The 17,289-nt window shown below is 43.3% G+C and overlaps 1 protein-coding gene across 6 annotated transcripts in view; it reads right to left on the bottom strand.

Annotated features, from left to right (window-relative positions):
• The window catches only part of LOC114567903 (chromodomain-helicase-DNA-binding protein 4), a 40,499-nt gene extending 34,105 nt beyond the window's left edge, over positions 1 to 6,394 (bottom strand). For 4 of the 6 annotated variants that reach the window (XM_028597127.1, XM_028597129.1, XM_028597130.1 and 1 more), the window contains exons 1-4: positions 6,157 to 6,394; positions 5,494 to 5,657; positions 2,239 to 2,348; positions 891 to 1,136 (exon numbers count right to left, since the gene is read on the bottom strand). In XM_028597127.1, the coding sequence (XP_028452928.1) occupies positions 891 to 1,136; positions 2,239 to 2,348; positions 5,494 to 5,554 (417 nt within the window). In that variant the 5' untranslated portion in view covers positions 5,555 to 5,657; positions 6,157 to 6,394. Of the gene's footprint in view, positions 1 to 890; positions 1,137 to 2,238; positions 2,349 to 4,825; positions 5,139 to 5,493; positions 5,658 to 5,804; positions 6,074 to 6,156 lie in introns of those variants that run through there. The other 2 variants (XM_028597128.1, XM_028597133.1) reach the window with 2 other exon arrangements.
• Between the last annotated feature and the right edge of the window lie 10,895 nt (positions 6,395 to 17,289).

Here is a 17,289-nt window from a genome sequence, read left to right as displayed (position 1 = left end):
GTATGGTGAAGGGTATGTGATGATGTGGGGGTATGGTGAAGGGTATGTGATGATGTGGGGGTATGGTGAAGGGTATGTGATGATGTGGGGGTATGGTGAAGGGTATGTGATGATGTGGGGGTATGGTGAAGGGTATGCGACGATGTGGGGGTATGGTGAAGGGTATGCGATGATGTGGGGGTATGGTGAAGGGTATGTGATGATGTGGGGGTATGGTGAAGGGTATGCGATGATGTGGGGGTATGGTGAAGGGTATGTGATGATGTGGGGGTATGGTGAAGGGTATGTGATGATGTGGGTGGGCTATTTTAATTCCAAAAGGCCAAGATCCATGAAATAACTGGCCTTTAAAATTAAAAATCTGCCTGCCTCTATGGGAATTTAAAAAAAATTTTATTCCTCTTTTTAGTTAGCTTTAGCATGGGTGTCCTAATTTATTTTTTTTCACATGACTGTACGTAGGTGCGTGGAGATACAGACCCTACCCGTAGCCTGACTCAAAAAATCTTACTACACATCGCAGTGATTGGTCCGCTTGGCAGCGTTGCATTTCCGGGTTTTCCTTCTCCGCAAAGAACATGAAATCAAGGAGAGGGTTAACCTTTCCTGCTACAGATTTCCGACCGTGATCAGAAAGCTAATCCCCGTCACTCTCTCAAACACAAGCTGGCCCTGCTATTCTCTTAAAAAGAGATCGATGCACACACCAACGCACAAGTATACACTCCAGGCCACTTGCGTCGGCTATGGCGAAAGCTCTGCGTGCGGCCTCCGCACAACCCTGAATCTCTAAGATTAAAGCTGTTATCAGTGCAGACGTACGCGTTAAGAAACGTCACTGAAACGTGTTATTTTTGCCCCTCAAAAACACCCCGTCTGGCGTTCCTCACCGAGAAGTCGTCGTCATCGTCGTCGTCTTCCTCCTCGGGCTCCGGTTCCTTCTTCTTGGAGCTGCTCCGCTCGGCGCCGGAGCTGCTCCTCTTCTTTTCCTTGCCGCTGCTGGCTCTCTTCTTCTTCTTGCGCCCTGGCATGTAGTCGCTGCCCTCGCTGTCGGAGCGCTGGGCGAGGCCGCCGCCGTCTTCCGCCTCCTCCACCTTGCCCACATCCATGACCTCGGGGGAGCTGATGGGAAGCTCCTGGAACAAGGAGAGCAGAGACAGAAGTTAGCAAACTGAGACCATTATGCTCAAGAATAACGGGAACGGGACAAGGAAGCAGGTCTCTCGCTGAAATACGACTAGATTCGCTTACAAGAGCAAAAAAAATAATACTGCAAGATAAAACATTTTTGCAAAAGTAAAGATGGAATATGATATAAATTCCAAAAAGTGAAGACTGAATGTCTGTCAACTTGTAACTTAAGCATTTTCTTTAATTGCTTTTATCGTACAAGATAATAGTTGCACTTCTGATGCCTAAAATACACTGTCCTTTCTAACATGCAATAGAAAAAGTATTTTACGGGAGGAAAACTCTGGAGAATTTAATGAATAGTGGAAGGGGAAAAAAAAATAAGATAGAAGAAATCAATAGGTTAGACAGATCTGAGGTGTCTGAGAGGTTACTACAAAAAACAAAACAAAAAACGTAGGCACAACAAGGAAATAGGAGCGTAAAGTATTCAATTTTACCAAATGAGAGCAGGAAGAGCAGCATAGAGTATTTTACAATCATAAATCGTTTTGCCTACATGAGAAGATAATCAAAATCGGCGGACAGTCACGCTTTAATTGTCTGAAGCTTAACACATCCTAGTTTCAACATCCAAGGTGACGTATTTAAACTTGTTTTGTTATCGTTGCAGCTCTAATATCTAGGGCTGCCACCTCTTAGTCGATTAGTCGACTAATCGGTCGTTTTGGTCTTAGTCTAAGATTTCTTTAGTCCATTAGTCATTTTTTTTATGCTTATTCATGCTTAATTACTCATTTCCAAGAAACTTATGAGCACATTTATGGTAAACACAAGATTTAAAGTGGTGCTTTTGCAGGATTAATTGTGGAGAAACTCAGTTTTACAGAAGGTTAATTAACTACATTTATATTGTGCTTTTCTAGTCTTAACCACCTCTCAAAGCACACAGCTCTGTCAATTAAATCAACTAATCGATTAGTCGACAAAATCCTATAAGTGTTAGTCGACTAAGATTGTCTTTAGTCGAGGACAGCCCTACTAATATCCCTTAGTTTTACAGTGTTAAGGGACCACACACTCGTACACAAATATCTGCACCCTCACCTCTCTGCGCGACCGCCTCTTGCTGCCCTTGCTCTCTTTGCTCTTCTTGGCCTTCTTCTTCTTCTTCACCTTCGGAGTCTCGTTCTCGGAGATCTCCTCATCCTCGTCATCTGCAAAAATCAGGCCAGCGGAGACATTTCATGGTTGAGGAAGTGTGTGTCAAAGCATTAGGGCGTGTGACACCATTACTGAACAGGGAGCCGTAAAGATAGAGTCACTTGTTCACATATCCTGCTGTAAACAAAAACACACACTGGTGACCTTTTGGCTGGCCCGGTTTCTTAACTGAATCAACCAATCCGGCTTCTTCCACTCATACCTGGTTTTGATATACGTTTAAAAATACGTTGTATTGTTTCCATTATGGCTCAATCAAGAGGATTTTCCATTTAAGATTACTGTCATCACTAAATTACGAGAGGGATTGATTGATGTGGCCTTTTCGTGTGTGAATTAGAATGATCGGGATGCCGCATTTTTTCCTTTTGCACAGACCAACTAACTTTTCATGGTTTTCAACACAAGTCAGGGAACAAAGTCTGGACTTGAGCGGAATCGTTTAGCCCTCGGTCCACTCCTGCCAGGCTGCAACCACATTCACTTGGTGTCAAATGACATTTAAGTGGTCCATGATTAGATGGCTAGAATGAAAACCCGCAGGAGTCGCAAGAAACCAGGACTAGTAGGGGGATAAGATAGTGGTTTGGGTTACTACTCCATTTTACAAGTTTGCCCTTAAGTGCTGATTAAAAATCAGTTTTGCGCTGTTGGTTTAAACTGTAATTTACAACTGATTTGTCACTATAATTTACCACACCCTCCCACAGGCCGTATGACCGAGAGGATCCCAGTCCAGTGTTTGTTTGGCATTGCCTCAGTGGCTCTAAAGTGAAGCGGCGTGGCACTCTGAGCCGGTTAATGTAATTGACTATGGTTAAAAGTAAATGGCAAGCAGCCATTAAGATGCACCTGGCGAGGAAGACGCTTTAATGCGATGAGCTTTTTGGGTCCTATAAAAAAGGAGACAACCTGTGTGTGTGTGTGTGTGTACAACTACACAAATTTTGTTAAAAAAAATAAATAAATCCAGAGCTGTGTTACTCACTGTGATAGCAGTTTTCTACTGTTTTGTATAGAAACCAGTGCCCCCAGTTTTCCTGGAGCATCTTAATGATCCTAACAGTGGGTGTAAGTCTGTTTTGTCTGTCTGTAACCAAAACTGTAAAGCGTCTTTGGGTGTCTAGAAAAGCAACTATAAAAAATAAATGTATTATTATTAAGATCAGGAAGCAGGGCCCTGAGCTGTAGACTAGAGACTTGGACTTGAGGCAGTCGCAAAATCAAGTATTTGCAACTTGCCTTGGACTTATCTGCTCTATCACACTTGATAGCAACCAAGAAACTCCAAAGAAGCGAGGGATGGGACTATATTCTCAGCCACGCAAAAAACACTGTCAAGCTATGAAAAGGGAAATGTTCAAATACTGATGTGTAATCTTAATAAAAACGGCATATGGAAACCTGAACGACATACAATTGATTTGCAATTTTCTCACGAAAACGTCTACCTTGAGCGGAAACGAATGACTCGATAAAGCTGTTCAAATCAAAATAAGATTATTAAATTGGCAACCATTTTTATAAGGACAATCATTTTCTGGTTCCCATATCTCGGGGGTGAAGTTCTGCCTCGTTTCTCTGCTTTATATCATTGTAAAATAAATATATTTCGGCTTCTGTGCTGTTGGTTGGACAAAACAAACCTCTAAAACATATGAATTTGGAGTCTCTTTGTTTAAGGGAGCTCACTAAGACAAATTATTATCAATCACGTTGATATGGCAATAAAGCATTAAATGAATGAAAGTTAGTTGTGACTTTCTGCCTGAGTGCATGCGTATCTCAGTGGTGGAATGTAACCAAGTACATTTACTCTACTTAGGTACAATCCATTTTATGCTACTATGTACTTCTACTTATCTACATCTCAGAGGGAAATATTGCACTTTTTACTCCACTACATTTATTTGACAGCTCTAGTTACTTTGCAGATATAGAAAATGAATACAAAATATAATAGAACCTGATGTATAATTCTTGGTTAAGCTACCCTGCAGTATATAAAGTAATTAAAACCAGCTCTTGACTTGAGTAACATTGACTGCAGCATTTTCACTTGTAACAGTGTATTTTTTACACTTTTACTTAAGTAAAAGCTCTGGAAACATCTTCCAGCACTGATGCATCGAACTGCCTGTAACGATTTTGCACATATTTTGATCGGTTTACGTTCCTGTTAGCATCGTATTTTCTTAATGCAGTATGCACTTGACATGTTTATAAAAAGTCAATGCCATTTAAAGATTGCAATGCAGTTTTTAAATCGATTTTTAGCTCTTAAAGCTAACTTGCAGGACTACTTGTTCTCAATGGTTCCACCGTGTACGCAGCGCGTGCTCGTCAGTATTATACAAACTGTAAACAATGCGACCTTCGACCACACCAGTATGTTACTTGTCGTTATTTTAACAGATAAAACGGTAAGGTAGGATGCTAGATCTGTTTAGCTATATTGTAATATTTGTACTTTTTCACAAACTCAAACCGAAGGCGCCGGCCACGAGGAGTGGAACACTTCAGAACGTCATCCGCCAGCTTCCAAGCTAACTGGCTGCCTCCATCTTGTCATCGACACGTAAATAATACCGGTAGCAGGCTAACATTAGGCCCCGGGAAATGCCGGTGAGTTGGCGTGACTTCGCGACAATGCAGCTACCTTCAGCCATACCGCCTCTGGCTGTGGTTGGGGGGTAACTTTGTGTTTTTTAAGGCGATAAACAGCAGTGCAGTCGCGGGAAAAAAAACGAATTTGCCAATGTTGCCGCTGACGTTAGCTACCCGGCTCGCGAGTATTTTTCTCCCCAGGATGGCAAAGGCATTTCCCACCCTACTCGGCCTTTCTCAGCCTCCGATTGGCTCACCCTGACATTCTTATCCTTAAGCCTACCAATCCAACCAGAGCAGGCAACGAGTACTAGCCAATCAGAGAAAGAGTAGGGCGGGTCATGGCTTCCCGATGGCTTCGCCATCCTAGGAAAATGTTTTTGGCACCCAGTAGCCCGGTAGTTAGCATTGACTAGCGGAGCACTTTGCTAACGAAACATGATTGATATGAATGTAAAAAAAAAAAAAAATGCTAGCATACAACCAGTGTGAACATTAGCAATTTCAGCTAACAAATGAGCCTTGTCTTACCGTGCATTAATCGGTCCTCGGGGGCTCCATAATCATCTCTGTCGTCCTCGCTTCCAGACATAGCGGACAGCTGAAAACTTTCTATTTAGTTAGCTAACAGTTTAGCTAACTAAATAAAGTTATGTGTTTTTAGGATAATCCAGGGTTCTGACCCAATCTTGAGTCTGTCCCAGGTCGTGGTGTGTAGTTAAGATGAGGGCAGGTTTCGACAAGGGAAATAAGAACAAAAAAGAAAAGAAAACGGAAGTGAATATTTAGCACCAAATAACATTCAAAACACAGCACCCGGTAAAAGCTGTACAAACACTCACCACATGGATGTCTTTGGACAATAAATCCAACTTTATCTAGCTAGCTAATAAGTGGGACAGCTCACAAAGATTAGCGCCCTCACTCACTCCATCTCTGCGTTCAACTGACATGCCATCTTTGCCACAATCGTTAGTTTCCGTGCCATTAGCATGTGAGCTAGCCGAGCATGACCGGCGGCCAGCTTCAGATTTGAGTCAAACTATAAAGAAACGAGCTGCCAACACACTTAATATCCAATCTTAATATATCTCGTCCGAGGTCATGTCACCCATCTTAACCCCCTGACTCAAGTACAATTTTTTTTTTTTTTTTTTTTATACAAACAATAAAACCAAAAACTGAGATACTCACAACTTGATTCACACAGCTTCCCCAAAACAGTAACTCCGGGCTCACTTTGTCTAAATTCATCAACACTTGGAAGCTCTTTGTGTTAACGTAACGGTACAATTTAAATATATTTCCGTGTTTTTTTGTGGGCAGCGTGTGCACACGACGCCGTCTCCTCTTTCTCTCCCTCGCACACTACACACACCCCGCGCGCGCGCACACACACACAAAGAGATCAGGGGGCAGGCATCCCATAATATCCCCCCCCCCCCCCTTCACACACACATCCACACACACACACACACACACACTTCAGTTACCCCTCCCCCACTCTGCATAGTTACCTTGCAACGTACAGACCATAATAGTCAATCCACCCCCTCCCTCTCCTACAGTCTCTTCCCCATTCTTCCATGCACCCCCCACCACCACCACCACCACCTCCACCCCCTCCCTTAGCAACCATGGTTACCATGGTGACGCTCACCCCCCCTCCCTCCCACCCCTGTGTGGCATCCCATAATAGTAATGAGCGCAGTCACTGACATCCCTCAATAAGCATAACTCCAAAAAGAGAGGGAGAGATAGGAGAAAGGAGGGGAAAAAAAAAAAAGGAAAAGCCGTCACATGGCAACTGTGTGTGCCTCATGACTGCTTAACTTGAGTGTGCATGTTTGCATGTATGCGCAGGCACTGTACTGTATGTATGAGCCCAGCTGCACGGGATGCAGATGCAAATGCAAAGGCTGAGCTCCACCTTTTAAAAAAAAAAAAAAGAAGCAGCTTAGGGTCACCAAAAAGTGGGGTAACCCCGGTGTAACCCCTCCTTTCTTCTCTATACGAGCCGAAATATAAGGATTCTTTATGATACACAATCTTTTCATCAACACACGTGAAGGTAACAAGGTAGGCTGACTGTGAAGGGGGGAGGGGTGGAGGGGAGGGGGGTGTCTTGTGAGCAGGTCAGCGAGGTTAAAAAGTCAGGTTACATGCACGGGCCCTCCAGGGACGAGGTCATAGGTCAAGCTGTATAGTCAAAAACCCCCCTCAAATTTCTCCCCTAAAAACAAGTAACAGGGAGCCCAGAAGTACAAGAGCCAAGCCAACAGCTGAGTTAAGCTGTCTGCTAACACACACACACACACACACACACACACACACACACACACACACACACACACACACACACACACACACACACACACACACACACTGGCTTGCTCCACATGCTGCTTGGAAATGCATTGCAGTCAATGGTGGGAAAAACGTCTGGGTCCTAGACAGTTTTTTCCCACCATTAACTGTAGTACATTTAGACTGTGGAGCGCAACGCGCACAAGCGTTTGTGCTTGGTGTAGAAGATAGGCCCCAGAATGACGTTTGGCCACACGAGAAATCAGCAGTGTGCATGTCGGCTAATGGGAAGTTCTATATTTTCGGGGCCTGTGAAGCATCGGACTGAGTTATGCATTTGTTATTGTAGCACTGCAGGAATAGTCTGCTCTGCTGATGCTGCTGGAGTCACCCACAAGTGTGCAAGAAAAGCAAATTCAGCAGCCAGAGTACAGTATATAGGCAAAAGTATGTGGATGATAGAGAGATAGATAGATATATGTTTATCTTTCTTTTTTATTCGTGCATATCAAAGAAAAAAAGAAGAAAAAAGAAACAAAGAAATATACAATAACGTGGGGTGGCCTCTAGCTCACCCAGTAAGAGCGTTCACCCCCTGTTGGCTGAGTCCAGAGTCCTGCAGTGGCGGGGGTTCGAATCCGATCTGCTGCCCTTTGCTGCGTGTCACTGTATAATGAAGGCAAAAGGGAAAAGCCCCAAAAAGAAATATACAATAAAAAAAAAAATACACGGGTGTTTTTTTACATGTTTGCCACCAATTAACCAAAAATATTTTGAACTAAAGGAAAGAAAGGGGTATTGCAGATAAAAACAAGGAGGAAAAAGAAAGAAAACAAACAATTATTACATATTTGTAAGTTGAAGTTTAAACAGGTAGCTCAAAGTGGCGTTTTGGGAGGTCTAGAGGTCTACTCCTTGACGCAGCGGACCCGGGTTCGACTCCGACCTGCGGCCCGTTGCCGCGTGTTGTTCCCCTTCTCTCTTCAGCTGTCCTGTCAAATAAAGGCCTAAAAATGCCCCAAAATAATCTTTAAAAAAATAAAGTAACGTCTAAACAGTTCAAATGAAAGTAATTAAACGGTTAAAAATATTCAGCCAAAAGTAAGTTAATGGATAAATAGTTGAAACGTTCAGCTCCACTCCAAGTATGATTGCTGTTACACATTTCCATTTTTATATCACGCATGGTGTTATATATTCGGAACAGACAGTGGGGATCAGTGACGGGGGAGCGGGGGGGGACGTGAGTTCATCTGACAGGAAAAAGAACCACAGTGGTTGCCATACCTTTTCCCCAACTGTTTATTCATGACTTTTAGCTTCCTGTTTAAAGATGTGCTCGCTTGCTACCCACAGTAGTTTTCACACACTCTTACGTGCAGCACGCAGTGTTCAGGTTTTACATTTGACTTAATAGTCACTCGGTCATCAGGTCCGCTGCAACTCTCACTTCTTTTACATCAAGACTGAAGACTTTTCTTTTGGATGCTGCCATAATGTGGATATATTCTTCTTTTTCTTTTCTTTCAAATTAGTTGAGCTATATTGTCAGCGTAACGCTTATCAGTTCAATTTTATAAGCACAAACGGACATTTGGAAAAACATAAAAATGAGTTCCAATATCGAATTTTTCATTTGTTTTTTTCCGCCTTGAAAAATAAAAGAAATTGGATCTTGAAACTGTTTTTCCAATTTTCTGTTTTTTATTCAGAGGATCAGAAATTTAGAAAATTACAAAATTATTCAATACTGCAGTGGTATTCTCTCCCTCGTTCCGCCTAGCTACGCCCTGCCCCCCCACTTGAAACCATCAGTTGCAAGCACCTCAGACCCCAAAGCCTTATCCGTTTTTTTTTTGGTCCATATGCAGTTAATGACCTGCATATTCCGCAAAGTATATGAAGAGAATACCATGGCAGTATTGAATAATTGGTGCTCAGACGCAATTTTCAAATTTTCTCAATTTCTGATCCTCTGGATAAATAACAGAAAACAGGAAAAACAGGTTAAAGATCAAATTTTTTTAATTTGTCAAGGTGGAAAAAAAATGAAAAATTGGATATTTGAACCCATTTTACAGTTTTTCCAAATGTCCGTTTGTGCTTAGAAAACTGAACTGATAAGCATTACACTGTCACTCTCCCATGTTTCCGTAGAAGTACCACTGGTTCAGTGGTGTAGTCTAATGTATTGTAGTGGGTATACTGTACTGTATATATACAGTATATTGGCCTTCATGGGCATATCATAGTGGGGGGTCTGGGTGTCCTCCCCCAGGGAAGTTTTGAGCGTCAGCAACTTCATTTTTGTTGCATTTGGATTATGCTTTAATGCACCAATTTATAGTTGAAATCCCTTTATTTAGCCTACGCGAAGAAAAAGAACACAGATGGCAATTCAAAATATCTCAAAAATATAACGGAACGTACGTCGTTGCGTGTCATTGGGCCTTTTTAAATGGGTGTATGGAAATCCCGGAGCTTTCTAAAGCCCCTGACACACCAACCCGACGGCCGACCATCGGCAGAAAAGGCAGCCGGACTGATCAGTCTCCCCCTCGAGATCCAAAAAGTACCTCGGAACATACCGAAGCGATGCCGACTTGACCATACGTTCTGCGCAAGACGTAATATGTCTCCACAACAGCAGGCGGCGCTAATCTGTATTGTCGGCCCCAAAAAATTGAAAACCTGGCAGCTGATTGGACGAACGCGACAAGTGGGGTCTGGCCTGGCTGCTCCTGGAACTTTTCAACCGGGCACAATGGCGGCTTTGTTCAGAAATACGATCTCGTATTTTACGAAGATAGTTCACCGAAACGTGTTTCTGAAAACATTTCAAGCGAGAAATAGGCCATGCAGTGGCTGAATCTGTCTTCGTTTCAGATCGACAAAGGACAGTTTAGAAGATTTTCGTCCGATTTTGAGAGGCTAAGGCCGGTTACACACACGCTGCGTGGCATGAGCGTGGTGTTTCTGTTGCGTGTCGGCTGCGTGTCTTTACACACCAGAAACGTGTGTGTCTGCTGCTGCTGTTTCCCATTAATAAAATGAAATACCATGTTAAACATAAATACATATACTGATCTGATTACAGCAAAGACAATGTTGGCAGTAGTGACGGCAAAATAGGCTCCAGAATATTTCGTTCTGTATTGACAGGTGACATAATAGAAAATCAATCTTTTTTAAAAATTACATTTATATATCTGCATTATATCAAAACCTAGAGACTTTCAATCAACATGTCATTTATCAATATGTATTTGTGTCTAAATGACACATAAACATCTTTTCCTATTCTATTTTGCGTGGAAACGCTTCCAACACGCTTGCGCGTCGCGTGAAAAACAGGCGTTGACTCCGACCCGTGGCCCTTTGCTGCATGTCATTTTTTGGCGCGAGCTGAGATGTGCCTGTCGCGCAGGCAGCTACAAGCTCTAACCTCTTAACATGAGCATTGGTACATTTTTCTTTTTAAGGCCATATTGTGTAAACTGCCTCCTTACCTATGTTCTCTCCTGACTTTTAAAGTCACCACGGGGAAATGTAATCTTCGATCATATGGGCAAATCATGTATGACATTCCCCGAACGCGAACTGTTTTCGGTGAAAGTGCTTTTAAATTTTTTGCACCCTCATCTCACCTGGTATAAACTGCAGAAGCATCTTAAATTAGTCTGCCTACCAACATTGATACAGTTTAAAATTAGGATAAAGGACTTTTTGACTACTAAATGCACATGTGCTGCTACTGAGCGCTGCTGGTGATAATGTAGAGATGATGTTAATTTGCCGACTGTTTTCTTTTTCTGTTCTCTGTTGTATGTTTTTGTTGTATATTTTAAATATGGAACTTATGTACTGCTGTCTTGGCCAGGACTCCCTTGAAAAAGAGATTCTGAATCTCAATGGGATTTCTCCTGGTTAAATAAAGGTTAAATAAATAAAAAATAAACCCTATCCTGACTTTATTTTACCGATCCTGAGGTCTTAGCAAACTATAGACCTATATCTAACCTTCCCTTTCTATCCAAGATCCTTGAGAAGGTGGTTGCTAATCAGTTATGTGATTTTCCACATAGCAATAGTTTATTGGATGATTTTCAATCAGAATTTAGAAAGAATCATAGCACAGAGACGGGACTGGTGAAAATTACTAACGACCTTCTAACTGCTGCAGACAAAGGACTTGTCTCCATTCTTGTTTTACTAGATCTAGTGCTGCATTTGACATTATTGACCATACCATCCTGTTACAGAGACTGGAACACTTAGTTGGCATTAAAGGAATCGCACTAAGTTGGTTTAAGTCCTACTTCGCTGAGCGATCCCAATTTGTTAACATTAACGATAAACCCTCCAAGCATGCTAAAGTTAGCCATGGAGTTCCTCAAGGCTCGGTGCTTGGACCAATTCTATTTTCCTTATATATGCTTCCTTTAGGTAATATTATTAGGAAACTACAAATAACTTATACGCAGACGATACCCAATTATATCTGTCAATTAAGCCAGACGAAAGTGGTCAGTTAGCTATACTTCAAGCGTGTATTAAAGATATAAAATCCTGGATGACCCACAATTTCCTGATGTTAAACTCAGACAAAACCGAAGTTATTGTGATGGGACCAACGCACCTCCGAACTTCATTATCTAAAGATATAGCTACTCTGGATGGTATTGCCCTGGCCTCCAGCACTACTGTCAGAAATTTAGGAGTTATTTTTGATCAGGATATATCCTTCAATGCCCACTTAAAACAAACCTCAAGAACAGCCTTTTTCCATCTTCGTAACATTGCCAAAATTAGGAATATCCTGTCTCAAAACGATGCTGAAAAACTAGTCCATGCATTCGTTACTTCTAGACTAGACTACTGCAATTCCTTATTATCAGGTTGCTCAAATAAGTCCCTTAAGACTCTCCAGCTGATCCAGAATGCTGCAGCGCATGTTTTCACAAGAACTAAGAAAAGAGATCCTATTTCTCCTGTATTAGCTTCTCTGCATTGGCTTCCTGTAAAATACAGGATTGATTTTAAAATCCTTCTCCTGACCTACAAAGCTCTAAATGGTCAAGCACCATCCTATCTAGAAGGGCTCCTAATACCTTATTGTCCCACTAGAGCACTACGCTCCCAGAATGCAGTTACTTGTGGTACCTAGAGTCTCTAAAAGTAGAATGGGAGCCAGAGCCTTCAGTTATCAGGCTCCTCTCCTATGGAACCAGCTCCCAATTTGGGTTTGGGGGGCAGAAACTGTCACCTCATTCAAGAATGAACTTAAAACTCTCCTATTTGATAAAGCTTATAGTTAGGGAGTGAGGAGTTGCAGTGTCCACCTAACTGGCCCACCTGCTTCTCTTCATAATTGTTAGATTAATAACATCAGCAAAGCCCGAACAGGCTACCTCTCCTTATGTCCTGTCTCTCTTAGTTACGCTGTTATAGTTTTAGACTGCCGGGGGACTTCCTTCCTTCCTTTGACACACTGAGCTGCTCTCTCCTCTCCCTTTCTATTACCATTTGTGTGCATCCCGTCCCAGAAATGCTTGTTACTAATCCTAGCTTCTGGGGAGTTTACTCCCCGGAGTCCTTATGTTTTTTCCCCCAGCGTATTTCCTTGGAGAACGCTGGCACCAAGATCCTGGTTGCAGCTGTCGCCGTGGTCCTGCTGCACTCCCTGCTGAGCTCAGCGGTGCTCTGCAATGTCATGCTGCTTCCTGCTGAACCCTGCAGCTTCCCGCTACATCCAGTCACTGTTCCATTATTAATTTGACTATTATCGCCACTGTTCATCATATCCCCAACCGACCCGTCAGACACCGCCTACCAAGAGCCTGGGTCTGTCCGAGGTTTCTTCCCAAGAGGGAGTTTTTCCTCGCCACTGTCGCACTGCTTGCTCTTGAGGGAATTACTGTAATTGTTGGAATTGTTGGGGCTTTGTAAATTATAGAGTGTGGTCTAGACCTACTCTATCTGTAAAGTGTCTCGAGATAACTCTTGTTATGATTTGATACTATAAATAAAATTGAATTGAAAAATTGAATTGAATAAATGGCTCCTCCTCCGACGGCACGGAACACACCGAACAGACTCGAGTCACCGACCTCACCAGACTGTCCGATCATCGGCTCTGTGTATCATGTGGACCGCACCACTGCCCTGGTTGGGTCATCACTGCCGTGGAACATCAAGGACAGTTAGTATATATCTGCTCTGGAGAGAAACTCGCAAGGCAGCAGAGGCGACAGCTGGTGGTAATTTCCCAGGGTGAGCGTACATTAGTCAGTCATTATGAATGACTTATCATGCAGAAAAAAGAAAAATACCAGTTACTTAAACAGCAGGGAGCATAACGCTCGAAGACAACGGATTCATTATTGTTCTCGTGATAGTACGTCACGTTCTCGCGATAACACGCAACGTGGCGAGGCCACGTGGTGGGTATGTTTACATCAGCTGTATACAGCGTAGGCATACACGTGGATAGCTGAAAATAATAATAATAATAATAATAATAATAATACATAAGTTTTATATAGCGCTTTACATGGAACTCAAAGATGCTTTACAAAGAAAGAAACAAACAAACAAACAAACAAACAAGATGAGTGATTATTGTAAATTATGGATAGGCCAATTGAAACAAATGAGTCTTGAGCAGTTTTTTATAGGTGTTCAGTGAGTCCGAGTTTCTGATGTGGATGGGGAGTGAATTCCAGAGGGTGGGGGCAGCTATTGCAAAGGCTCGGTCCCCCAAAGTTCGTGGGTTGATTTGGTGATGGGTTTGAGGAGGTTTAAGTCAGCTGAGCGAAGGCATCTGGAGGGGCAATGGTGCTGTAAGAGGTCTGTGAGGTATGGAGGGGCCAGATTATTGAGAGCTTTGTAGGTAATGAGTAGAACTTTGCAATGGATGCGCTGTTGTACAGGGACCCAGTGAAGCTGTTGAAGGACAGGGGTGATGTTTTGTCTTGAACCGGTGTGGGTGAGGAGGCGAGCACAAGAGTTTTGAACGTATTGCAGTTTTTGTAAAACAGATGAAGGGAGACCATATAGGAGGCTGTTGCAGTAGTCAAGTCTTGTTGTAATAAATGCATGGATGAGAGTTTCAGCAGCAGATGTTGAGAGGGTGGGGCGAAGATGAGCAATGTTACGTAAGTGGAAACAGGCAGTTTTGGTGATATGACGGATATGGGGCTTAAAAGTGAGTGTGGGGTCAAAAATGAAACCAAGATTTCGGATCTGGAGTGAGGTGTTGACTGTATGTCCCGCGATGGAGAGAGTGAAATCTTGGGAGGAGGCGAGTAGTGATTTTGGACAAATGATGATGATTTCAGATTTGTTGTAGTTGAGTTTAAGGAAGTTGGCAGTCATCCGGGTTTTTATTGCAGAGAGGCATTTTGTGATGGTTGATACTATGGCAGGATTGATGGATCTAGTGCTGAGGTATAGTTGTGTGTCGTCTGCGTAACTGTGGAATTTGAGTCCATGATTTTGAATGATAAGTCCAAGGGGAAGCATATACAGGATAAACAGAAGAGGACCTAGCACTGAACCTTGAGGGACTCCGTGATTGACTGGTATGGTATGAGACGTACAGTTGTTAATGGATATGAATTGAGATCTGTTGGTGAGGTAGGAGGTGAACCAGGAGAGCGCTGAACCAGAGATGCCCAGATTTTTTAGACGTTGTAGAAGGATGGAGTGGTCAATGGTGTCGAAAGCGGCAGAGAGGTCAAGTAGGAGGAGAATAGAGAGGGAACCAGAGTTTCAGACTGAAAGGTTTTGTAGAGCTGATTGGAAAGAAGGTGATGTTTTAGTTGAGAGGCAGCTGAGCGTTCCAGGATTTTTGATAGGAAAGGTAGGTTAGAGATGGGCCGGAAATTGTTGGGGTTGTCAGGATCCAGGCCAGGTTTTTTAAGTATAGGTGTAATGGCGGCGACTTTGAAGGAGGAGGGAACTGTTCCAGATGTGAGAGAGGAGTTTATGATAACCATAATAAGTGGGCTGAGGCAGGGAAGGCAGTGCTTGACCAATGCAGATGGAATGGGGTCCAGTACGCAGGTTGAGGGTCTGTACTAGGAGAGATATTCGCAGAGAGTTCTTGGTGAATGCTGTCAATTTTGTATTCAAAGAAATCAATGAATTTATTGCATTTGTCCATGGTGAATAAGCGGGTGATATTGTCAATGGGTTTCAGTAGTTTATTGACTGTGGCAAACAGTGTCCGGGGGTTGGAGGATCCAGAGTGAATGATACCAGAGTAATAAGCTGTACGGGCTGATGTGAGCACTGAGCTATAGTGTTGGCTGTGATCCTTGTAGGCTTGTAGGTGTACAGTTAGTCCAGTTTTCTTATCTAAGCGTTCTAGTTGTCTGCGTTCTTTTTTAAGTTGGCGCAGTTTTAGGTTGAACCAGGGAGCAAAACGGGAGAATGTAACTGTTGCAGTTTTCACTGGTGCGAGAGTATTGAGGCTGGATGTGAGTGTGCGATTGTAGTGAACTACTAGGTCGTCAGTAGTTGAGTTTTCAGGGATGCTGGGTATGGAAATTGTATTTGCGATATGGGAGGAAAGTGAAGTGAGACAGAGGGACTTTAGATTTCGGTAAGATATAGTGCGTATCTGTTTGGGATGGGTACAGGCGAGGTTGATGTGAAATGTTATGGCAAAATGATCAGATATAGCCAGGTCTGTGTGTGCGACAGTGCCAATATTGAGTCCAGTAGAGCAGACCAGGTCCAAAGTGTGTCCACGGGTGTGGGTGGGGAAATTGACATGTTGTATGAAATGAAAACTGTGTATGATGTCCAAGAAATCCATGGTGGGTTTGGAGGTAGATAAGTCAATGTGGCTATTGAAGTCACCTACGTTGTACCTAATGCGTACAATAACACGCCATTTTGCTTTATAAAAGTGGCGTGTATATTTACGCAAAGTCATGATGCCATGTTGATTATTATTATATTGAACGTCATCCTATTGTAATTTCACCTGTGGAAAAACTGGGCCATGTTCTGCTGCTGTGGGAGCGTTTCAATCCGCGGATGATTCCTGACCATACTGACAAATTATTCATGTGAGCTTTGTGTTTGCAGCGTACCGACACTGTGGCTTTTTAACCCTGTTCAGGCTACCCCCCCCCTCCAATCGCTCTTGCCTCTCTCCCAGCGGTCTCTCTTCTTACAGGGGAGGTATACAGTCGGCTCTGACTCAGCACACCTTCGTCTTCTTTCCCTTCCGGCCCTTTTCTTTTGTCCCGCCGCGCTCTTCCCCTCTCGCACCGGCCCGACACAAAGAGCAGACTTAAATAACAACTTCTCTGTCTTTCTTTTTCTCTGCATTTCTCTTCCTCTTCCTCTCTCTCTCTCTCTCCCTTGGTTTGCATCCCCCCCCCACACCCTCCTCCCCCACACTTCTCCTTCTCCTTGACTATGGACACAGTGTTCATGTGTGCATTTGGGGAGGAGGAGGAGGAGGAGGGGGGGGTGTGTGAGGGTGGGGGGGGGGGGGTAACATCCTATAATCACCAATCAGAAGGATACTGGGGGCAGTTGTCATAGAAACCTCGTGCACGGCTCTCTACGCCCCTCCCACCCACCCACTCCCCCCACACAGTCGCAGAATTGCATATCACATAATGATAATAATATCATTTCTGAGGCAAAAAAAAAAAAAAAAAAGGAGGAGGAGGGAGGTGTGTGGTGGGGGGCTACAGACCATAATAGTGCTCCTGTGCTGCTGGTCGCCATGGAGATTAGTAAAGGGGGGGAGTGGGGGGTGGCGGAGGAGGGTTACAGGCGGGGTCAGATTATCATGTAAGTCAAAATGCATACCATAATACTTCTTGACTGCTCCCTCCTCCCCCCCATCGTGCCCCTACGGTACACGCTCAGAGGCTGCACCGCGGAACAAAGTGCAAATGGATTTGATCAGACTCAACATGTCTGCCACATGAGATAACACAGCAGCGGCTGACAGATGGAGAGAACGGAAGAAAAAAAACAATAAAATAAATA

The sequence above is a fragment of the Perca flavescens genome, chromosome 14 (genome assembly GCF_004354835.1).
Source record: "Perca flavescens isolate YP-PL-M2 chromosome 14, PFLA_1.0, whole genome shotgun sequence".
Lineage (NCBI taxonomy): Eukaryota > Metazoa > Chordata > Actinopteri > Perciformes > Percidae > Perca > Perca flavescens.
Note: the sequence above shows the minus strand (reverse complement) of the source record. Positions and strands in the feature narration are given on the sequence as shown.